At 41.4% G+C, this 25,658-nt stretch overlaps 1 protein-coding gene across 12 annotated transcripts in view; it reads right to left on the bottom strand.

Moving 5' to 3' along the window:
• LOC105492953 (PBX homeobox 1) overlaps positions 1-25,658 on the bottom strand; it is a 330,443-nt gene that overhangs the window by 28,818 nt on the left and 275,967 nt on the right. For 9 of the 12 annotated variants that reach the window (XM_071074769.1, XM_071074748.1, XM_071074757.1 and 6 more), the window contains one exon: positions 5,825-10,783. The exons of the other annotated variants lie outside the window; for them this stretch is intronic. Coding sequence is in view for 7 of the 9 variants with exons in the window: in XM_071074748.1 (XP_070930849.1) it covers positions 10,691-10,783 (93 nt within the window). In the remaining 2 variants the exon portion in view is untranslated. Of the gene's footprint in view, positions 1-5,824; positions 10,784-25,658 lie in introns of those variants that run through there. 12 annotated transcript variants of the gene reach the window in all.

Raw genomic sequence — 25,658 nt, 5'->3', positions numbered from 1 at the left:
AGCCATTCCAGCAAATTATTGAATTTAAGGAGGGAGTCATGAGACCTCCCAATTTTTAGCCAGTCATCAGAAGTATGAGTGACACAATACTTATGGCTGGTGTCTGAGGTGAGGGCAGACTTGTGGGACTGAGCCCTTAAACCTTAGGAGTCCGACGCTAACTCTGGGTAGTTGGTATCAGAACTGAGTTAGATTGTAGGACACCTAGTTGGTTTTTGGGAATTGGAAGAGAACTTCTCATCTGTTGTCAGAGTGGCATCAGGAAGAACCTAGCAGTAGCAGAGCTGGGATTCAAGTATGTGTGGTCTTGCTTTTAGGATCTCAGTGAGTAAACCAACGTGGTCCTCAATATCAAAGGATCCAGAAAGCACCCACAGCAGCAGATAGGGGACCAGTTATGGCAGCAATTGGAAATATTCTCACCAGTGACTCAGAAGGCTTAACTAGGTGGGAACAGAAAAGGTGGACACATTTGAAAGGGGAAAATCAAGAAGATCAGAGGAAAATACTTCAAGGATTATTAGAAATAGACCTGCCACGTGTTCTGAAGGTGTAGCGCAGGAAATGGGCTCTAAGGGAGGGCTCTTGGGAGGGCGGAAACACACTGCAGCCACGTGATGGCTGAGCCTGGGCGTGTGCTCCTGGGAAGACTCGCCTGCGAAGCATTACTCAACCCAAGGAATTAAAGCTGAACAGTGGAAGCTTTGGACAGATCTGGAGATATCGAAAAAAAACTAAAAATATAATTCAGAAAAGTATGTTAGGAAAACAAATGTCTGTGCCCAAAAGCAGAGAGTGAGCCCTATGCAAGACAGAGAAGGGATGGAACCAGGAAAAGGAGCAGGCGAGAACATTTTAAACTTTGCAGGCTCTGCTGAAAAGGAGTTGAGGAACACTAGGAGAGACACATCAGGGGTGAATCTCAAGGGGAGGGCAGAAAGGAATGTTTCTCCTAACACTGAAGCAGCAGCAGTTATTCAAGGCCTGGAACTCCAAGGTGGAGGGAAGGGGAGGCTTTGTGGGGAGTGGTGCCCAGGGAAGAAGCCCTGCCCTCTGCACCAACAACAGCCTGCTTCAGGATTTGAGCTTGACTCCAATTGAGACAAAGGAAAAGCCCAGAGAAGGTCATGGGCTGGAGGAATTCCAGAGAAGGAAGAAGCAGAGGTCACAGTGGTACAGGGATAAACATATCTGGGATTAGGGATGTAGGGTTTAAAGGGAAATGGAAATCGAGATAAATCTTAAATATGTATATGAATACCAAGGGGGAGGCAGGGAGCCTCAAGTGAGCCTGTGGACTGGAGAGGACCCATTTTACATTTTTGAATTTTTCACAGAGACATGAATATTTCAAAGGTCATTCTCAGAGAAAGGAGGCAGAATGCATAGATTGGATTGTTTCCCTCAGGATATAGGAAGCAGAGTGCAAAATTAACCTCTTGTTGGTGGCTGTGTTTCAACATTACATTTGATAGTACTCAACTGGCATTGTAAAGACTGAAATAAAAATTGTATTTTTGATTTTTCACGTGCTCTCTGTCTTTCCTGCTTCCTCACCAAGTTTCCAAATCTCTTCTATGGTCATTCATTACCACCGGTCATGTTCTATGCTCTGGGCTCTGGAAACCTAACTGTGCTGTAGGAGTCTGAGCTTTGCTCTGTTTTCTAAATTCTGTGGGTCAGGCCAACACTGGGATATGGTTCAAATGCCTACTAAGTGACTTTCTAGAAAAAAAACATGGGATACTAGAAAGATTCAAGGTTGGATTAATTGAACTTTGGAGGGGGCAGACGGTTATCCTCATTTCAGTAGAAGAGGCCCGCTGCTGTTATAGAAGGAAGGCCTTCAACTTTACTTCTGGCAACGGAGTGAGGGTGTACTGGCTGGGAATGAGCACACTAGGAGGAAATTGGAGACTGTGGAGTTGTAGACTAATATTTCTTTGAATTTTAATTTAAAAGAGAGAAAGCCAGGTGTGGTGGCTCACGCCTGTAATCCTAGCACTTTGGGAGGCCAATGTAGGCAGATTGCTTGAGCCCAGGAGTTCGAGACCAGCTTGAGCAACATGGAAAGACCTCAGCTCTACAGAAAATACAAACATTATCCGGGTGTGATGGTGCATGCCTGAAGTCCCAGCTACCTGGGTAGCTGAGGTGGGAGAATCATTTGAACTCAGGGAGGTCGAGACTGAAATGAGTCATGTTCGTGCCACCTCACTCCAGCCTGATGAAACAGCAAGACCATGTCTAAAAAAAAAAAAAAAAAAAGAGAGAGAGAGAGCGAGAGAGAGGAGTATTTTGTTTTGAACTTTAACTTCTGTCTGAATATTAGAACGAGAGATCCGTATTCAAATGTATGTGATCACTTGGGGCCTTTTATGCTATCACAAAGTGCGTGTTAACGCTGGTGAGCTATGTCGTGTGACTGGGCATTGTGGGAGAGAGTGAATTTTGGCTGAGGGTACAGAAGAACCTGGATATGAATGAATGTACCACTCTGATCTATCCAGAAGCATCCAGAAATAAGAGCTGCATTGTCTTTTGCATTGGTCCTGGGAGGATACACAAGGACAATGATTCTCCAACGAATGTGGCCCTGGGCAATGCCACTGCTATAACCTTTTACAACCTTCCTTACCTCACTTCTAGCATGCCCAAGGTGACCTCAGAAGTCTGCCTAAGGCTGGAAGCCATAGGTTGAATCACACTGGCCTCGGTGGTCAGCAAAACCACTTACTTCTTTGTACACTATAGTAGCTTTTATGCAGGAATGAGAGGGAACTCCCCAAAGCAAAGCATCATTCCTGATTCAGGGATCCAGATTAAAACAACCTCCTTGAACTCACCCACTGCATGTTTTATAAGACTAGGTTCTTGTGCCTGTCTCCATACTGGGTGTTTCCAGAAGGAAGGCTATATTCTGCATATGAATTGGTGGTCAGTAAAATTGACATTTGGTTGCATGTTTAAAAAAAAATTTTTTTTAAATTTTATTTTAAAAGTCTTATCAAAGTAAGTAGTGGGAGTGGAGAAGGAATAAAGGAATCTGTAACTGGTTGTAATCAATTAGTTGCAAACACTACTGCACTTGGACCAGTCATGTCTCTTTTTAAAATGGGGATTTGGCCACGCGTGGTGGCTCGTGCGTATAATCCCAGTACTTTGGGAGACCAAGGCGGGAGGACCACTTGAGGCTAGAAGTTCGAGACCAGCCTGGCCAACATGGTGAGACCTCATCTCTACTATAATTACAAAAATTAGTTGGGCATGGTGGTGCATGCCTGTAATCCCAGCTACTTGGGAGGCTGAGGCAGGAGAATCGCTTGAACCCGGGAGGCGGAGGTTGCAGTGAACAGAGATCACATGAGACTCCGTCTCAAAAAAAAATAAAATAAATAAAAATAAATAAATAAAATGGGGATTTGGTGGAAGTCTAGTCTATAAGGACAGCCATGTACAAATCTATGGTTTGGGAGAAGGGGTGAGCACATGAGATTTTGTGATTTTAAGGGGTTAGACCCACACTTCACCATGCTCTCTAAGATGACTGCTGGCTGCCAGAGTTGATTCTTCCAGCTAGCAGTAAACGTATCGGTGTGACCCGAAGATGGGAACAAGGTGGCCCTAACATACTGCAGCTCTCCCTTCCTAATGACCATAGGCTTGGTGCTAAGGCAAGCTAGAAAACAACATTTGGAGAATGTTGGAAAAAAGGGGTTGTTTACCTCGCATTCTTACATTTCCATAGAGGTGGAGACTTTTGTTTCCTCTACTTTGAGCGGGCAATATTGGATTGCACATCTCTGGCCCCTGTTAAATCCCTCTCTTGATCTTTGTGAAAAGTAATCAAGCCAAGTGTGGAATGCTGACATGGAAATGTCTCTACTGAAAGTGTGTCTAATCAATGAAACAGCTATATATGGGCTTGTCTTTTGCTGTTCCTTATCCCATCACTAGGTGTGATGGAGATGGTCAGCTGTCTACAAAGTTACCGTGTGCAGCTATTCCCAGGAAGTGGCTGCCTAGCCAGGGACTACTTTTCTAATCCCCATGCCTACCTCTAACCCTTGCATTTAGGAATATGAATGGAAGGGAAGTCTTGGTCAAGGCTTTCAAGAAGTGGGTGGGCCTTCTTCACACCCTTTCCCTTCTGTGGGCTAGATGTGAAAAGCTACAGATCCTTGGAGGATGGATGAGCCACAAAGTAGAAGCAGCTAGATCCCCGAATTACTTCAAGGAGAGGAAATGACCAGGGACATTTGCCTTGGACTATACCATAAGTGAGAAATAGCTTGTGTTGCATTTGAGGCAGTATACATTTTTGGTCTATTTGTTATATCTATTTAGTACCACTCTAAGTAATACACTAGGTGGGTGAGTTAGACCCTAATTTTCCATGCAATTGGAAAAGGAAGTAATCGGAGCCTGCTTGCTCCCATAAGTATATTCCAATGTTTAGATTTGAAGAGAGAACACGAGTCCTCCATTTTGGCTTCTGGTGACACTCACCAACTCAACATTAGCAGATAGCTGTAAATGTTGGAGGCCAGTAGGCACTTAGCTTGTCCATTAATAAAAATGATAATTTGATTCCCACAGGCTGGGGATGCTTTGATCTTGTTCCTATCGTTTAGAATTGTGATTGGGATAAGTGATTGTTAACTCAACTTTCAACACATACTCGTCTCATACAGGATCTGGACAGAGCCTCATAGGAGAGCTACAGCATGAAAATGAGAATGTAATGCATGTGATGGCCCTAGAGTAACATGTCAAAAGCCAGACAAGGAGTTCCATCCCACTCTATGGATGGGAAGATGGTGTTAAAGACTTGGGCACAGACTTAGGTGCGGAGGCCTGGTGTTCCAGCTAGAACACTGGGGACACCACATTCTGTAACACATCAAAACCTCAAAGGTCAGGGGTTCAATATGGGTGCAGACTATTGGAAGAGATGCTTCTTTGGGATGGTAGGCATAACAGATGGTAGAGATGCACATCTGTTGGGAGTAACATCTATCACACTCCTGAGAGCCTGCAACTGGGTATTAGTTGTAACCTAGATTCCTTCCCCTGAAACATCTCTCGGGAACCACAATTTTCCTTATGACCAGATTACAGCAGACAAAGAGAAGAAAAGGAGAATCACTGGGCAAACAGCCATGACTTAGGAACTTATAATTTATTATGGAAAATACTCCTGGAATTTCTTTGAACTGGTGCTTGGTGGATGGCTGCCAGTTTGAAGCAGACAAGATGGGGTGCTCTGTCCCTCTGTAAAACAGCTATTGTTTACCCACAAATGATCCTTTCTTCCTTCCTTCTGATCTCCTGAGTGAAGAAGGTGGCCCATGAGGTCTCCGCCCCACCACCATGGCATGTAGACATTTCAGTGATTAGGGCAACAGTTTAGACCATCATCTACACTAATGCAGGCCTAGTTTGGGGAAAGAGAAGTTGCCAGCATGTAAGAAAAGAAATGTGCACAAAATACAAGTTTTTTGTTTTTGTTTTGTTTTTTTTTTGCAACAAAAGAAACTATTTATTTGGAATATGCATTACCAGTACAAATTAGGAGACTGTAAAACCTACACCGTGTTAGTATCATTAGAGAACACAAAAGTTCAGTTGGAATCAAAAGGGACAGAAGCCTGTGCTCTCACAGAAGCAGAAAAGCTTAAACTTTCAAAACCAAAACAGAGCAGAGCTTTGCAGGTTTATACTCTGAATAAGAAGAAAAGGGGAGGGGTAGGGGGAGAATAAAACCAACAACCAAAGGAAAGCATTTCAAAATGAAAATGCCAAAGAAAAGAATAAGAGAGAAAAGGAGAAAAACATTGAATGTTTTATTTATTTTAACAAAAGAAAAAAAAAAGTTTACAAAAAATAAAAGATTCCAGAAAGCTTTGAGCTAGGGATTGAAACCATAAAGGTGATGTGAAAAGCTCATCATTATGTTGTTATGACTTCAAAAGTACAAGCGCTCGGGTAGGAATATTTCCTGAAGCGTTGCTCCACAATTCTGCATTATTACTTCACTTTTCTTGCTGAAGTTCTGACCACTTTCTGGACATAATTTGTTGAATAATGGATATTTAAAATGAAGTTTTTTCCAGATAATACGGCTTTCTTTTTTCCTCTAATAAAAACATTCCAAATCAAGCCAGTTTTGCAATTTGCTTTAAGCAGCTGCCTAAGTCAGAGGTTACTAAGAGGTGTACTCTGTGAAGTAAACTTAACCTCTCAGCATTAAAACTACAGCATTGAGCCTGGCCCAGTATCTCATCAACTCTTCATCCAAAAGCAGGACTCAGCTGGCAGACTGGCCCCAAAGACTGCTTCCTGCATCTAGTTTACTTAGCCAATGGTGCCCATCATACCAGCATCTTCTGCAGGACTCTTCTGGAAGAAAAGGCCTCTGTAGTTGGAAGAGGCCTCGTGGAATGTAGTTATTAATTAGGGAGAAAGAAAACAAAGTACTTGGCTGTGACAATCAGAATCAAAAATGGCAAAAACCTTTCCTGATAGCATAAAAAGTTCCCTTGGATTAAATGTTTTGAATTTTTAAAAGGCTAAAAGGAGAAGCATGTCCCTGATTTTATTTTTCGCAGGGACCGCAGGAGGGCCACACTCTCTGGAAATGCAGGTGAGCAACGAGACATCAACGTGGGCTTGATCTTTGCTTTTGGCATTAACTGAATTGTGAAGCAAAGTAGAAGAACAAGCTTACTTGTTCTCACTACTCTGCCATGTCGCCTTTTCACATCACCTTGTATACATATTGAAGAAAAACAGCAAGATCATAATCCTGACAATTAAAAAAAGCCCCCCCCACCAATAAACAAACCAAAAATAACACAAAACAAAACATTTTTTTTTTTTTTTGTATTTTTAAGAGCAAGAATAAAGAAAAGAAAAGAATTTACTTCTGGGTCTCAAAGTTAATAAACATAATAATGTGTTAGGTTGTACCTATTATGCTCACTATTCCAACCTTTTTTTTTTTTTTTTAGTTTACAAAATGAATTACTGCCACTTTTAAACATTGTGAAACAAGAAATGGATGTGCACAACTCGACACTTTTCTAGCATTCTTGAACTAATTCACAAATGCAAGAAAATAAAAGAAAAATGAGGGAAATGATGAATGTAGGTAGTTTGGTGTTAAAAACTAATGCAGGAATGATGCGCATTGTCACAGAAAGAAGAAGGGAAATTCCCCATCCTGTTTTGCGTGCTATGAGGGTCATTTTTAAAATTTTTATTATAAACACTATTAAATTCAGACCGCTTTTTTGGTTTTTTTTTTTCTTTATCTGAATATACAAGAACATTCATTATCAAATGTTCATCATCAATACTACAAAGAACGAGACACAAGTCGCAAGAAACAATGGAAAATGTTAATAAAGCTGAAAGAATCGTTGAGTATTTTTTTGTTTTTTTTAAAGTTTTTTTTAAATTTGAGTTTCTGTAGTTTCATCTTTTTTGGTATCGAAGTCAGGTTTTTCTGGGCAGAAAAACAAAAAGCAGAAGGAAGGAGAGACAGAGAGAAAGATGTGTGAGAAAAGGCAACCAGCAAATAAAGAACCACCACCATAGCAAAATGAAACATAAATTGAAAGAAGGTGCCACTTGGCAAATGTACTGCACGGGCGTCAATTCCACGCCAGGGGGAGGAGGAGTTAGGGATGAAAAGGAGGAGATAATGAAGAGTTACAAGGGGGGCAAACCCAGGGTCTAGTATCATTTCTCAGGGGAAATTCACTGTCGGGGAAAATGGAGCACTCCCACATCTATTAGAAAATGAAGAAATCCTGGGGTGCATCTTGGTATCTGTAGGACTGGCCTAATGTAAATTCCCAGGAAGCTGTGTTTCCAGAGGCATGCTCTTTCCAAACCCATCCTGCTGCTCTCAGTGCTCTCCTGCTTCGCCTAATGTGGACAGATCTCACGGATGCCACGATGGATGTCGGAAGTGATAGTGGCCTTGCAGGGGGTGCCAGGGGGGAGGTGCTGGGTGTAGAGAAGACTAAGTGAAGTGCTGGTTGGGGAAAATGCTGTGAAAGGTGATCATCAGTGCAAACTACTGCCCGGAGAGAAACTGCCTGTGCAAATGTAGCACTGCTCTGATATTTTGCATTAACTTAACACGGTAATCATTTCAAGCCACATCTGGAGTCACTCTTCTTGTTTCCAAGAGAACCCTTTCGTCTCTCTTTCGTACTTTGCCCTAAGTCAAGCAAATGTGATTCAACCATGTTCTTGTGTGGGTAGTTTCATTATATTCCTGCCACTAAGATGGAGTTGTCCACTGATTCTCATCACTATGAAGTTGTCACACAAATGCTCCTTCTAGGCATCTGTTCTGATTAGGGCAGAAGTTAGTAGACACATCCTTTCTAGTGCCTTTTAGTCATCAAGGCATAATCTCATTTTGCTAAATATTTAGTTTTTGCGTTTCCTTCAAATACACATTCCCTCAAGTTTCTTCAGAGGCAGCCCCTGCTCCCCTGAGCACACAAAGAGTTTTCTATTCATGACTGCAGTGCCATGCAGAATTGCCATGTCCTTGTTAGCTGCCCATTCTCACCCCTCAGGGTCTCATACTTCTCCCTGGAAGCCTCCCAAGCAGTCAATGTGACAGGGACCAAGTATGTATGAGGCAACATATTGGGTTCCAGTGCAAACTAAGTGAACCAGGGCCTATTTTTCTAGTTGGAAAGTTTTTCTTTATCCTAAGAAACCAGACAGACCAAAACCAAGAAGATCAACAAAAACTCTTCTCTTTGTCATCATGGTGATGACATCAAGGTACTGATATTAACCAGAAGTTACAACAAGAAAACCATTTATTGTCCCTAGATGGCATGAACCCATTTATTTCAGGGACATTACTTCCCCTGACTTCGCATTTACAGATTAAATATGAATAAAATCAACTTCTTCCGTCTCTCAGAAGCCTCTTAGTAAGCCAGACATAACAGTTCCCATCTCACAGATGAAGAAAATGAGGCACCAAAAGATTTGACCACCTCCTACTTAATCAAGTGATACAGCTGCCATCTTTGTATCTTTCTAGCTGGTAGGGTTGGCTATGAAGATGGTGAGCTCAGGGTACTCTTGAGAATAGCTTTCCTGTACATGCTATTTTCTCATGTATTTTTAGTACATGCTGTGTTCCCAGGGAATAAAACTCACTGTGATGATTTCAATGAAAACATTATCTTTCCTTTCCCCATGATTCTCAGGTCCTCAAATGAAGCTAGCAAAAGTTCACATGAGCCACGTTCTTATACAACTCTTTCCTCTAGAGCAGTAGGTCAGGACCAAGAACATAGTGTGGCATAACATTTTGGAAAATTAATACAGTGTGCCTAATATAAAACAAAAAACGAAACAGAACCAAGTCCATTAAAGACATTGTAAGTACTGTATGTGGCTCCCTGAGTGCTCCAGAGGGTGCGAACAAGAGTAGTTTACACTGGAAACCTGGTCTTCCTCAAGATCAGGTCCTGTGTATGCCATTCTGGTAAGTGCACGCTAGTGGGCCTGCAGGTCCTGGAAGCCACAGACACATACTGCTTCTCTCTGTCAGTGACCTTCACTTAGAGTCACTAATTCCCTCTCTCGGGCTCATAAGGTATAGTGCTACGGTTATTAATGTAGGTAATTGTATATGGCATCTTGGGAAAGTGAAGATGTGAGGTGGTGCATGTGCCTACATGTGCATGAATGTATGTGTCTATGAAGGCATAGTTGAGGTTGAAGGGTTTCAAGATAAGAACTTTCTACTCCTTACTGATGCATTCATCACCATGCCTAACTCAGGCCCAGTTTTGCAGTAGGTTCTAAATATTGCTTTCTGAGTGTTAAATGGTCTCCAAAGACTGTGCCTCTGAAACTGAGAGCTGTTGATAGCAGGATAAGAAAGACTGTAGGAATTCTCCACCTGCTGTTCCCGTGTCCTTCCCTGCTGCCTGACTTCCTGCCTGGGATCCAACCTAGCGGAGATGAAAATGAAAAACGTGGCACCTTTAGAATCCCAGCTATGACAGTCCCCAGTGAATAGCTGGGGCTGGGAAGGAAGAGGAGGAAAGTGTTCCAATCAGTACTGTCCCCAGGGAGGAAAAGCAAGAGGAAGTAGGGAGGCCTGGAATGAGCAGGGCAATGTGGCGTATTCCTGCTAAGAGGTAGTGAGAGTAATAAGAGAAACAGAGAAGGATTGCCTGTGAACATAGGGAGTCAGGGATCCGAGTGAGGTAAATTTGGCTCCTCAAACCACCAGCATGAAAACGTACAAACACTTTTATTATTTTCTTCGTAATTTTTTTCCTCTTTAAATTCATCTAATTGTTGAAAATATCCTTCAGTGATATGAGAGAGGACGGGGACCCCGGGAGTCTAGGACAGAGGCACAGGGGCAGGGAAGATGACGAAAACCAGGCTGACAGCTGGAGGCAGGGAAGGGTGGCTTCTACCCAGAAAAAAAAAAAGGGAAGAGAGTATAAAGAAGTGTCCAGATTGGCTGAAATAGCATCCCAAAGAAGAGAAGAGAAGGAGACTCTTATTGTGTTTGCTGATTGCTTCGACCTCCAGTCTGACCGCTTCAGCGTTGGGAGAGAAACCCTCCCTCCTGCCCCTGCCCCAACTGGGGCACAGGGTCAGCCGGGATGCGATTGCTGGGAGATCAGTTGGAGGTATCAGAGTGAACACTGCCAGGGCCTTCTGTAGGGGAGGTCACTGATGAAGGGGTAGTAGCATCCTGCCAACCTCCATTAGCCTAGAAGGGAAAAAGGGAGAGAAGTCAGTCCTCTGAGATTGGGTGGCTATTTTCAGCAGACAATGACAATGAGGCAACTTGTGTAAAGGACCTACCACAGTGCCTGACACATAGAGACACTCATCAAATGGGCAACTATTACTGTGAGTGATAATATTCCCCCCACCCTCAAATAAGTTTGGGTTCTCCCAGTGAGCCTCTGGATACGATGTTAATACCTCCCACTAGTATGATGTGTTTATACTTCTCAAAGACTCTGTAATTAAGTCCCAGCCAGCAGTGAAATGACAGCTGTCCTGCAGGTCAAGAGACTCAAGGTTTTGGTTCTGACTCTGGCAACAACTAGCTAATGTCGATGGTAAAGCACCTTCACCTATTTGACCTTAGTCTTCCTTTTTGAAAAATAAGAAGGTTGGCTCAAATGCTTTCTAGGATTCTTTCTGGCTCTGGATGTCCCATATACTTACGGGATTCCAGCTACCTATTCTACACAAGGTTCTACACTAGATGCTCATGGGTATATAATGGTCAGTGAGATGTAGTTCATGTCCTCAAGGAGGGAGATAAGCCCACGAATGAACTATAAATCAAGGCAGAACCTAATAAATGGTAGAGTCCCATTGTTATGAAGTTTCAAATGAAAACAATATCACATTTTGTTGCAACATCAGGAAATACTTCATAGAGGGAGCACTCTTTGAGTTGAGTTTTGAAAAGTACAGAGGGTAATTCAGGTGACTATAACAGATACAACAATAGTGCCAAGGCCATAAGGACTGGTCAGTGTGAATATATCCAGAGAGGTGGTGAGATGAGAAGGTATAGGCTTGATCTATATTTGGAGATCATTTTTATAAGACTCTAGATCCAGGAGCATCCCAACAATAAAACTGTTAAAACGGTTCTAAAAAAAATCTGTTTAGTAACCACCCCTCTCAAAAAAATTCCAGCACTAAAATAGTTGAAGAATGCTATGCTATAGTGGTTAATTCATGATGCATAATTCATGATTGCTTATATGTTTTAAAGCATTGAAATATAAATGTGCTAAAATGCCTTTCCCCCCTTCAATTACTGTGCTCCTTTGGAGTTCAGGTTGAACAGATCAGGTCTGAGACATCTCTGGTAAAATGATTTCTATTGTACTATCCTCTTATTCTCTGAAAAATCTGGGGGAGATGGGGCAGGTATTATTGTTGCTGTTCGAGAGGGACCACGACTTCAACTCTTGCGTACTCCACGGCACCTGGAGAGTGCCTGGCACTTGATAGGTGCTAGAAATGTCCGTTCCCATTTTATTCATAAGAGAGCAGAGGTACAAGAGAAAAGCAGGTGTCCTGGTTCATGACTGAGAACACAGGCCTCGAGACCTTTGAATCAGGCTCCATTTTCTCTGCGCTTTTCACCCACTTGGCTTTCTTTATCATTGGCTCACCCACATGATGCTCCAATTTTCCCAGAAAGCCAGGCTTTAAATTCAAAGCAGCTTCCACCAGTTACTTCAGCATCACGGTAGGTTTTGTTCACACCTCACTGAGAAGCAGTTCTGGATACTAAGAGGGCATCCTGAGCAATGTCAAGAACAGTGCTCCCCAATCGCGGGTCAGCGAATAACTGCCCTCAAGTTCCAATCTCCCATCTCCTAATCCAGTCAAGTCTCTCCTCTCACTCCTTTCCTCTGTTGGAGGACATTTCCCCTGCTGTTTGTGATGAAGAGATTAGACGGAGAACAATAAGGAGGAAAAGAGTTCTTTCTTTCATAACAGAAAGCTTTTCCAACTTTTGGGGGCAAAGACTCTGTAGTATAACCAGAATCAAGAACAGAATTAATTCGAATTCCTAATGCAAGTCTGTCACGGGGGTGATAATATTGTAGCCTCCTGTCCCAACCAAGAATATAGATTCTGGTGCCATTTTAGGCTAAGCGTGGCGGCTACGTTTATTTTTCCCAAAAAAGATCCTTGAATGTCATTTTTAAAAATAAAAATAAGATGTACTTACTCTATAATATTTGGGAAATAAGAAAGCATAAAAAACAAAATATACAGCATGCACCCATAATTCTACTACTTGGGGAAAATTATTCAGCTTTGATTACACATATAATTACTTTGGTATCTGTTTCTCCTACTCGTTTTTATATGTGAATGTTTACCAGATAGATATTTAGATAGATAGATAAGTAGATAGACAGGTAGATAGGTAGGTAGGTAGGTAGACAGACAGACAGGCAGGTAGGAGTGTATCTGTGGGGGCAGAAGGTAGGGTTTCTACTTTTTAGAAGAAGTATGTCACACTGGGGAATGCAGCAGGTTCCCGAGATAAGAAAATCTGGATTTCCAAAGCACAAAGATATTTGGAAACAAAGTGTTTCAGGAATAAAAATGACTCAGCAGTACAGAAATTTAAGAAAACATGACAGAAGTTTTTAAGTACAATGTCATGAAGTAGAGTAAAAAATCTGGTAAAAAGAGAAAAAAGGCATGTATCTTAGAATCAACCTGGTATAAAATAAGCAGATAAGGAAGCTTTATGAAAGCAGTGAGCATACATGTCACAGAACATGGAACAATGGAGTTCTATTACATTGCTCACAAATCACCACTCTAACTATCATTTAGCCATGCCATAATTCCATTAAGATAACAATAAGTGGCGCAAAAAATGAAGCCATTAGTAAAGAAAATTAGTTCTGTGGCGTTTCATTAAGAGGAATTGACAAGGCATTCTATATTGCCCAGAAGGTTCTGGGAGACTTCTTGAGTCATCCCAGACCTCAAATAACTCAAACAGTAAAAATCTGATCTCTTTTCTTTAAAAAGTTCTGTTTTCTCAGACCAGTGTGTAAGATGTCAGGGAGTACAGAGAACCCACAGATGGTAGAAAGAGGAATTATTTCAAGCTCATATCAAAACCAGCATTACATTATTCTAGTTGACCTAGTGAAGAATATATAAAACCTTCTAGCTAAAAGAAATACATTTAAAAAATCCTCTTTCACTCTCCTTTTTTCCACTCCCCCTCCAACCATAAACATTCACACAGATACACATACACACACACACACACACACACACACACACATACCCCCTCAGATTTGGCAAACCCTCCATCCCAGTTTGCCCAGGACTTTACCATGTTAGTACCTAAAGTCTCACATCCCAGTAGACGTCTACAGCCTGGGCAAAATGAGACTGCTGACCACCCTGTTCCAGGATATGCCAGCTATGACCTCCCACTTCTCACCAAATTTAGGACACTGTAGCCAATAGGGTTTAAATTAGAGAAACACAAACACTTTTTAGAAGAAGCATGTCACGCTGGGGAATGTGGAAGAATTCTTTTCTCTAGAGGGGCTTTATAGGATGGTATATTATTTGCTGCTGTTACTGCTAAAACCATCATAAGATAGAAACTGCGAGCAAACTCAACTTAACCGGGTTTCCTGTAAATCACTTCGGCTGTTTCAGCTGTATCATTCTAGCTTTAATGTAAGACGTTCAGAGGCTGCACCGTCTTGGGAAACAGCTGACCTCGCTTACTGCCACGTTAACCCTGGAGAGCAATTCCTTCCCTCTTCCTCACTGTGGGTGAATATTAAGTAGGAAACTCCGCCTTTGTGTGTTTATTTATCTCTGGGCACAGTAAGAGGAGAGGATGCTTTCATTAACAACCGTGCGGGGGCTGGGGGTGGAAAATCAGACTTTTATTTTTATTTTTTTCTGCACCTCAGCTTCCCTCTCTACATTCTGATGCAAACAATTCTTTGTAATGAACACACTCTTGGAAATGCTAATGTCATAAACCATACTGAGGGGTCACAGGTTGGGAGGTAAAATCTGCAAAACCAAAGGTACCCTTTTAATTGCTAAAAACATTTTAATGGAAGAGTGTCTACATTTGCACTCAGTTTTATATAGGTAATTCTGTGGCCTGTGATGCAACACCTGGGAAGTGTGACCCAACGTAACTTTTCATTCTACCAAGTGAAGCCTAAGCCAGCAGAGCAGGCTCAACCTGGAGCTCACGAAGAGAGAAGCTCATAGAATATAAAACTAGGACAAAATACAGTAGGTTCCCAAGATAAGAAAATCTGGATTTTCAAAACACAAAGATATTTGGAAACAAAGTATTTCAGGAATAAAAATGACTGTTTATGGTCTACCCTAAAGAATTTGGCACATAATTTGCTATACATCAAATTTTGCTAGAACTTCATCTAAAAGGTAATGCAAAACATGCCTGTCTGAGGAGGTAGAGGGAGCTAGCTATTGAGCCAAGGACGGGGCAATGGCACATGAGAAAACCCACGTGGTTTCTCCTGACAGGACACGCGACACAAAATTGCAACCCAAACCCTGCCTTTTCTCTACCACCCTCCTTGAACTAGAATGGGGGCCACAGGTAGTAGCTCTCCCTCCCTGTTGTGGATCCAGTACTGCTTTTAGCCCAGAGCAGTGGCTGCTGGGCTGAGAACCACCTGCCCCATCTCCTCTTTTTCCCACTCTTCCTCTGCGCTTACTTTAGCAGCACACCGTTGATGCAGAGAATTCATCACCTGATGTGACAGCCCAAGCAAGCCTGGCACTAAGAAACTCTCATTTGCAACCCAGAAATACGCTGAGGTGCCACAAACCGGCTGATGTCAGCACAGAGTGGAGCTAGATCTGCATATGGGCCAGATGCCATTACTAGAGATGCCTTCAGCGTGGGTGAGGAGCTGTACGTGCTCCGGCCCCTCAATCACCCAGTCACTGTTGGGGCCGGCCAGGAAGAAAAACAAAGAGACACGGATGCATCCTCTTTCCCTCTCTATGCAAACACACACAGAGCCACTATATATCAGGGGCATCAGCTCACATAGTAGAGGTCACATCCTAGATTCATCATTCTTCTATCAAGCTAGAAGAAATATGTCTTCCTGATATGCTTAACACTTTCCCAAGATTACACAGAGAGCACTTTGAAAAGACGCTATTGGAAAGCCCCCGTAGGGATGTCAAAAGATTCAAAATTTCCTGGGGAATTTTACAGTGGAAAACAGATCCAGGTCCGGTCTGGGTATTCCTCCAGTCCTATCTCTAGCTGCCACCAGAGCTATCTTTCAAAAGTGTCATTCTGTGCATGTCATCTCCCTGTTGAAACCTTCAAAGGCTACTCATTGGCCTCAAGATGAGGTTCAATGTCCTCAGCAGGTCCGCAACAGCCTTGATCTTGCTTACTTCCCATATCAACACAAGTATTTACATTCCCATGAATTCCCATGACACAGCAGCCATCTCATATCTGCTTCTTTCCCCTTGAATGCCGTGCCCTCACTCCTCCAATTACATCGCACTCACACCTTGGCTGCTTTGTAAGACTGAATTTGAATATCTTTGTACATCCATCTGTCCCCTGGCCATATTTTTTGTTTCTTCCCCCGGCAGGCCCCCAGTTCTATGTATGTGCCTCTATCACAGCACATGTGCTGCTGTATTGCGTGTGTTCCTTCACATGTCGGTTTCACCTACCTGACCATAAAAGCAAGGCTGTGGGATTTATCTTTTACTCCAAAGTGCCCACCACAGTGCCTGACACATCACCGATTTGATAAACGTTTCTTGGAGAGGCATAGAACGAAGTAAAGAAACACTTAGTGGCGCTGTGACATCCATCCCCCAACATGGGCATGGAGAGACATGTGGCATCAGATCCCTGACCTCCATAATTCAATCCAACTATATGTAAATAGCTGTGTACAAATATTCAAAAGACAGAGCAGAAGCACCGTCAAGTTTCTGGGTAACTTTAATATTCAGGCGGTGAACGTTTCTCTTACTAAATTGGCATCAGGGAGATTTGGTGCTTCATAGCTTATCCCAAACAAGCAACGATAATTAATAGTTATAGTATTTTGTTTTGCGTTTAGAGAAAGCAATTGAGAAAGACACCGGAACCTGACTGTTGCAGCCCCACAGCTTAGCACACCGTCTTAACAAGGAGTGTTCTCCAGAAAGGCACAAGGAGAAGGGAGACAACCCACACTGCATCTGCATCCCAGTTACCATGCTGAGCACAGTGGGAATTGAAAAATGCAAGACAGACATAGTCTCCTAATGGCCTGTTGCGTCCTTGAGCCCCTGTCTTTTCTCTCTCTAGTGTGAGACCCATATTCAGATTCAGCTTCCCTCTTAGGATCTAGGAATGACATTGCCGGATAAAATCTGGATGCCCTGTTCTGTTACATTGTAATTTTATAAGTATATCCCGTGCAGTGTTTCCATTTGATAAATCTGGTAACCCTATCTGGGAATAACATGTGTTCTCAGACAGAAAAATTTTATTCTGGCCTAGTTTGGTGTCATAGGTAACTCACAATCAATTTCGCCACTTGTCTTACTTGGACATTTTGCATCAGTATGTTCATACAGGAATTTCTTTCTTGTGGTTGAGACCATCTCTACCAAGCTTATGCCTAGCTTTGCTTAATTTTCTGCTATTTATTACAGTTCCTTAAAGACGGAGAAAGTGACTTGTTCTTGTTATTGGAATGTTGCTCTGGAACCTCAGCTCACCAACTACTACCTGCCATCATACTTCCCAGAAGCCAATCCTCTGCTTGGATTTCCTCACGCTGCTGGCTCTGGATTCCTGTTTCCATGGTCCTTTGACTGCTAGAGTATCCTCTCTAATTGCCACCTGCCACTAGGTCAGCCCCTGGTGGCTTCACATCAATGCCACACCACCACACACCTCTCTTGTCTGGCTCCCATCAAGCCTCTTGAACCCTGAGATCTTGTTTATAGGTTTCTATGTTCAGAAAGATTAGCAGTGCAATCAGCCATTCCTGGTGGAGAATAGAAATCCTTGCTGCAAAGACTTCTGTAGTTTACGCTGCCGCAAAGAAATAATTTTTCGTTGTCAAAGTGAGAATTCTTCCTCTACTGTACAGAGACGTCAAGAGAGGGGATTTTTTGCCTTTGCCTGTCTATCTCCTCTGGTCTCTACGAATTCATATTATCTTTCAAGGCCCAGCTTGAGAGTCACCTCCTTCTTGTAGGTTTCTTCAAGGCACACATCACCCACATCTCTAGCCTCTAATATCACTGACTTACTGATCCCTCATTTTGACATTTAAAACGACGTGCAACTTTTATTTACCATTTAAAATCTCCAAGTGCACACCATATGTTTTTGGCTGTAATCACTTAGTTTTTAATTACGTAAATACATACTCAGTGGCTACTTGTGCTACCTACTGGGTAAACAGTGGTTGATAAAATAAGCTAAAAAAATCTCGTTTCTGCTCTCAAGGAGTTTACTGTTTTGCAGGAAGTAGACATTTGCTATATTATCAAAATAATGTATACAAATGCTAGATGGCAATAAGCGCTAGGAGACAGTACCAAAGAGGGACCTCACTTGGGCTTATGGAAAATCAGCCTGAAGGTAAACAGAAAACGGACAAGTCAAGAGTGGGGCAAAGAGAAGCCTTTCCAGAGTCTGCAAGGGATTCAAAGAAGGCCAGAAAGAACGGAACAGAGCTGAGCACAGTGGTGAGTGAAGCAAGATAGGACCAGAGAGGAGAGGACTTAGCCATGCTTAGACTTGCAGGCTACATGAAGGGCTTTGATATGTATCCTCAATGAGATGGTAAATCATTCAACAACAAGCCATTATAGGACTAGGCTCATGTTTGACACAGCAGCTGCTCAGTTAAGCACTTGGTTGAATGGATGGAGAAATGACGCCTTTGAAGCCTTCCCTTGGTGTCTCATTCCTGTGAGTACTGGATGGCTTGGCTGCAGGTGCCCAGCATAACTGCACAGTTATAAGGAATTGTTCTAGGTACATCTCTTGCTCTGGATCACAAATACATAATGGCTCATAAATCTAGTGTGAACTCTTAGTCCTACTTCTCAGGAGAGAAAACTAGATCTCAGAACCCAGGATTTGCCAGACTTAGGATCCACTGCCTGCTACTGCTTTTTGGACATCTCAATTTTCAAAAGCTGGAGCTGTGGGACAATATGTGGGCTCCACATGCAGAACACGGCTACTTGGGATGCTCACGGCTAAAGGCAGGTGACTCGTGCTCTTCAGTTTACCTTTGGGAATCCCTGTGTTGTTTATTAAGATGCTAGAACATAGGAACCACAAGACTGGCCTCAGAAAAGTCCAGGGATTCTAGTATCTCCTGCTACTCAGCAACAGTCCACCTCACCAAATTTGGTTTTGAACAAGACAAGCTCTGCTCCTCCAGGGCTATGCTTCTGAGGCTCTACCATGGGTGGCACCATTCTGCCAGTGAATATGGCGTAACTTACACTGGCAAGGCAGAGTTCTGCTCTAAGACCTAAGAGTAAGATGGTATATCTGATCCACGTTCACACAGTAAGAAAACAAACTCCCTCATTACAAGTTACTACCTTGAATTTTATCTTGCATGCACCCTAACTGCTAAGGGGTGCTCAGTCACCAACTGGAAGATTCCATCAACTGTAGCATCATCATAGTGTGCCCTCTTGCCAACATCCTAATGCCACATTATTAAAGTGCGCTTGTATAATACATCAACTCTGAGATCAAGATCTACTCTGGCTCCTTCTTAGCTTTATTCTTTTCTAATAAATCTGTTGTGAAGATTCAGGATTAATACTGCCATAGAAGGCATCTGAGACACAGGGGGTGGTTTTAGTTGAGCCTCTCCATAACTCACACAGTATAGGAGATAGTGTGCATTTCCAGGTTTTGGATTGAGTTGCTTTCCCATTTCTGTTAAAGGTACAAATAGGACAGTTAAACATAACATGTTCATGTCTTACAGACTTAAGGAGTCCTTAGGCTAAATGAACATACAAGAGGCTAAAGCTTGAAGTTTGATTTTATTTAATTTTCCAAAGGCTATCCTGATCTCCTGGCAAAGAAAAGTAAGCTCAGCTTGATTTTAGCTTAACAAAGGTGTCTTAGTGCAGAGAATTCTATTTATATCTGAATAAATAACCTCTACCCTCACAACTGCAAAAACCAAAACACAAACACACTTCCACACATCAACAAACAGCATTTGACAACATGCATAATTTCTATATTTATTATATTCACGTAGAGCTGATACACATTTTGAATGTACTGATAGTACCTAAAGAATATAGACAGACACACAGATGCTACTTATGCTAGAAAAGAGTAGCTACGTAAGACAAGGCAGTTATGCTTCCTCATAAAGCTCACCCTAGATAACTCAAGTAAGGGTATTCTTTTTCTTTTTTAAACTCTCAATATAAATTATCTGATTGGCTGACTATATACAGCCCTGAATTCTTCATTTCATTTTTATAACCTTTGATTTTGCTTTGGCTTTGTTGACAAGGCTATTATTTACTAAGGGTACACACAGAGATTGTATACACATCTTAACGGTGAATGGTGGCTACACATGAAATACACACACAGCCAGTATGTGTGAACCTGCCTTCGTGGGCTAAATCTTGAGGCTATTTACCATCACACAGGAAGCTAAATCCCTTACACTTTTCTGACCATCCAAGAGACAGCAATTACCCCAGATTATCAGACCAACAATGACATGCCGTGTAAAGAGAGACACTGAGCCAACTCCACATCCCAAAGACTGGCATATTCAAGTACACTTAGGACATTAATAGCAATTTACGTGCCATCACTGAGACAAAGCCACAAAGGCTCCGTTGGCAGCCTCTTATTTTGAAGCCTATTATTTGTGGGAGTTACAGGCTATAATCACAACAGAAACTTTCAAAACCCTTATCTTCCGTGACGCACCAAATCTATTTCAGAGCCATAATTGCTATGTCACTAGAGAGTTTGCTGCTTAATGCACTCAAATGCCATTTAGTGTTTGCAGGGTCATTACAGCTAACAGAAGGGTTGGGGGGGATATAGTGGGAAGCAGGCCCGGGCTTGGGGGTGGGGGATGCAGACAGAAAATGTTGACAAGAATGTACAAGAACGGGGTGCTAGTGTCCATTGTGCCAAATCTACTGATGGGAGGATATTGTTGTTTTTAAAATTCTATTTACTGATGAAATGAAAACAAGAGCTTGAAAACAATCTATGTGCTCAAGAATTTTGAATTCACTTGACACCACCCTAGAGATATTCAGGGGATGCTGGGGGACACCCTCGTTTATTCTGGAATTCTCATCCAACTGAAAGGGAGTTTGATTTTTTGAAATTTTTATTTTTTCCTTTTAAAGAGTCCCAGAATTTCTGCAGTATAAATCTTCCACCTGTACTGTGGACTCAGGAGTCTGCTTTGGCTTTTCTGTACATGTGCTGCTATGGAATAAGATGGGCAGAGCAGATGATGGTGAGATGTCAAAGTTCAACAACCTAGAAGAATGTGTTATCTTACAGATAGTGAAAGAAACAAGGAGACTGATCGAGCATCCAAAATAAAACATCTAGTCACTCAAAATACCATTTTCTTGACCTAAGTGTAGCTAAGGTCATAAGAAAGCTTTTTAAATAGATGTGGCTGTTATCTCTTCAACCTGGCTATAAGCCAGTCAAGGACTTATTTATTTGGCTTAGGGTCATACTAAGCCTAGGGCAGATTGCCCCACAAACTTTTCACTAACCTATCTCTAGGTTCTTTTAGAAAATTCTTGGGCACTATTTTACAACCTGAGATTTTTCATAGATCAGAAAGATAGAAAATGTCAAGCTAGTTCAGATTGTAGGGTTAATTAATTAATCTATTTTAAGATCAATACCGGTATCACGTACAGATGTGTCTTTAGTTTTCCTAGGGTAACAATCCAGCTTTCACTCTGAAGAACTTTACACAGAAATAGGATGAGACTTGGGGCCTTATTCCACAGGAGTCCTCTTCCACTCAGAAAGAGAATTTCCCCTATTTACTAAATGCTGGCCTAGTGTAGAAGGATTAATATCCTTATTGTGTAAGAGTTCTTAGAAATCAATAAGAAAAGAGATGAACATTTCAAGAATACATACAAAAGGCCAATAAACATATAAAAAATGTTCAATCGCACTAGTAACCCAAGGGATGCAAATTAAAATAAAAACAAGATGCCATTTAATGATTTGATAATTGACAAAGACTGAAAAACAGTTGAGGTTGTGAGGAAATGGAAACTACCAGAAACTGTTAGTGAGAACCATAAATTAATAGAAGTTCCTAGAAGAAAGTTACAATACATCACAAAGACTGTAAACTTATGCATACCCTTTGATCTAGTAATTCCATTTTTAGAGATTTAGCCAAGCAAATAACAGAAAACGTACATCAAATTTTCTGTACTATACAAAGCTTACCACCATGTTATTAATAATAGTAAAAAAAAAAAAAAACAAAACCCAAAATCAAAACATAGCTTAATGTTCTATAGTATAAATTGATTAAACATATTGTGGACTTTCCCTATAACAGTTTCCTATGCAGTTATTTAAAGTTATGTTTGAGAAGAATGTTTAATGATATGGAAAATATTCATAACACATTTTTAGTAATATAGGTAGGTAAAATGAATTGTAACTTTCTTACACCCACATAAAGAACACACTTATACATAAAGTGCTAGAAGGCTACGAGCACAAAGTTAACAGTAAATTTTCTTCTTTGTAGTTTTCCTGCGTTCTCCAAATTTTCTACATTAAATATTAATTTGCAATCAGAAAAAAATTTAAAATTTAAACAAAGTGTCTGAAGAAAAGTCCATATCTAACTTAGGTCTTTGTTCTTTGTGGCCAATCTCCAGAGCTCGTTAGAGAAGAGCAACCAATGCAATTTGCAGCCAACTACAGGTCTTAGGAAGAAAGGCTGAGGGAACTCAAGACTCTTTTCCCCAGAGAAGAGAAAGTCAGCAAGTGATTTCATAACTCTTTTCAAAATACAACAATTACCTGTGAAGAGTGTTAACAGTTGTTTTTTCCTTTCCATGAAAAATAGGGCTGGCCGGGTGTGGTGGCTCCCATCACTTTGGGAGGCTGAGGTGGCTGGATCACCTGAGGTCCGGAGTTTGAGACCAGCCTGTCCAACATGGTGAAACCCCAACTCTACTAAAAAATACAAAAATTAGGCTGGCCGTGGTGGCTCATGCCTGTAATCCCAGCACTTTGGGAGGCCGAAGCGGGCGGATCACGAGGTCAGGAGATTGAGACCATCCTGGCTAACACAGTGAAACCTCCTCTCTATTAAAAATACGAGAAATTAGCCGGGTGTGGCGGCGGGCGCCTGTAGTCCCAGCTACTGGGAAGGCTGAGGCAGGAGAATGGTGTGAACCCGGGAGGCGGAACTGGTGGTGGGCCGAGATTGCGCCACTGCACTCCAGCCTGGGTGACAGAGCGAGACTCTGTCTCATAACAACAACAAAAAAGAAAATTAGCTGGGCGTGGTGGTGCATGCCTGTAATCCCAGCTACTTGGGAGGCTGAGGCGTGAGAATCACTTGAACCCGGGAAGTGGAGGTTGCAGTGAGCCGAGATTGTGCCACTGCACTCCAGCCTGGGTGACAGAGTGAGACTGTCTCAAAATAAAGAAAGAAAGAAAAGAAAGAAAGAAAAAGAAAGAAAAATAGGGCCAGTGGAAATAGGCTAAACAGCAAGATCAAGACAGAGTTGCTCAAGATCAGGTATTAGATCTCCTTTTCATTTTCTTTGCCTTAATGCCCAACATAATTCTGGGTAATAAGTCCCAAGAAAATGTCTACTAAACAAATGAGTGAATGAATGAAGAATGAATGAATGAATTATGGATCAAGCTCAAGGCCACTGAGATAACACCTGCCCCCAAAGAAAGTATGGAAAAGAGAAAATACAGTAACAGACATCTGAGCTCTGAATATATACATACATACACACACACACATACACACACACACACACACACACACACACACATACACATATATATACCCATCCCAGAGTATACATACACCCATAAAATATTTCTGGCATAAAAATTATAGGGTATGCAATATAAATAAGTTGGAGGTAAAAGATGGGTACCAAGCTATGGTAAACAGAAAACACACACACACACACACACACACACACACACACACACACACACACAAAGCCATTTTCTCGTGGGAGAAACTGTCTGGATAATAGAAATACAAAATACATGTTTGCAGGGTTTCAAGGCGGGCAGAAAATCCGGTCTGAATGCTGGTTAAAAAAACATACACACAAAACCCACTGACAACAGGTTCAACTAGGCTCACTTTGAAAAGCATTCATTGAGCACCTACTGTATACCAGGCCTGAGTTGAGGAACAGGATATACAACTATGATCCTTCTCTTCAGAATTCTATGGTCTAGCGAGGAACGAAAGGTAAGTGTCAGAAAAGAAATCCCATTCCAACTCCTGTGTACTAAGCAGTACACAGGCACAGTCTGGAAGAACTAGGAAGTACTTCCAGAAGACAGGCCTGAGCCTGGTCACGTAAGATGAGTGGGATTATGAGATGCTTGCCCACTGCCATAGGTTCTGGGCTATGGACTCTACTGATTGAGAACTTTGTTGCCCCTAACAAAGGTCCATCTTACCTATGACAAGAGGGAAAGAGAATGTACATTTTATAATGCTAGATACTTTAGGAACCTGTAATCTAGAAAGGAAGTAAAAGAAAAGTACCAGGGCAGGTACTGGGTGTTTTTCAACTGCAAAAATCACCACATTAGACAAGGAATGAAAATTGATATCTGCAGATCTATTTTGCTTACCTTCAGTTTTTTAAAATTTTTTATTTATTTTTATTTTTTTTTTAGCGAGGGGATGGTTATTGCCCTGATGCCTGGCTTTCCCTTCTCTGAACTCTTTTGTGCTTACCCCCAAAATAAATTTCTAATTATTTTAATACAATTGAATTACATAAGTTAACGTACACGAAGTGTCTACCACATAGAAAGAAGTCAATAAATGTTAGCTCTTAATACAATTATTAAGTGTCATTTTGGCCTGTTAATTTTCTCTCCTTATTGTTTTTTTAATTGTTCTTTAATTTACTGCCTTAAACCACTTCCTTATTTTATTACTACTTGATCTGTTTTTTAATCTTTGTAAGTATCTTCTTAGCTGGTGTTATTTATTTTAACTACTCATCCTAGCTTATTTTATGTTTTTATTATTCTCTTCAGTGCCTGTGTACCTTAATTGCTTTTAACCTTCATTTTATAATTTACATGCAATGTTATCACTCTGCTGCCAGTTTTATTCTTCCCGTGCTTTGTAGTTGATGAGTAAATTCTTTCTTCCTACTTTTCTTTTTCTTAGTTCCTTGCTATTCTAATTTTTAAAATTATATTTTCTATTTAATTTTCTAGTTTTATTTCTATTATACCACCCCTGCAGGCTACCGCATTTATTCTTTTAAGTTACTTTAAAAATCCACCTCTACTGATACTTCACACCTAGATTCTAGAACAGTTTTGCCTTCTGTTATAATGAACACCACACGTTTCTCAACAAAGTGACACTTGATCTAAAATCCTGCTCTCATGTATGATCACTGGGTCACTATCTAGGCTGGTTAACCAAATATGACACAATAAAGGTGTAGGGTAGCCTAGATCCAGGAAAGAGCTGTCTAAATAATTTTCCAAATATAATTTTAATAAAGAAATGAACTAGTCTTAAGCCTTCCATATGCTACCCTGAGAGGATACACAACAGAACAGTCATAATTGAGTTCTTAAGAGTTCATTTCCATATCATTCGGCCTCCAAAATGTGTATCACCAGGTCACATAAATTCTTTCACTATAAGGTTCTTGCCAATTCCCTTCACTTGGCATAAGGACTGGAGATCAAGGGTCTATCTGGATAAAGGGAAAGAAGAAAGGGGAGAAATGGCAAAAGGCAAAAGAGGAAAAATGTCATAGTG

This window comes from Macaca nemestrina, chromosome 1, assembly GCF_043159975.1.
Source record: "Macaca nemestrina isolate mMacNem1 chromosome 1, mMacNem.hap1, whole genome shotgun sequence".
Lineage (NCBI taxonomy): Eukaryota > Metazoa > Chordata > Mammalia > Primates > Cercopithecidae > Macaca > Macaca nemestrina.
The sequence above is the reverse complement of the archived record's forward strand: the minus strand, read 5'-3'. Positions and strand labels throughout refer to the sequence as shown.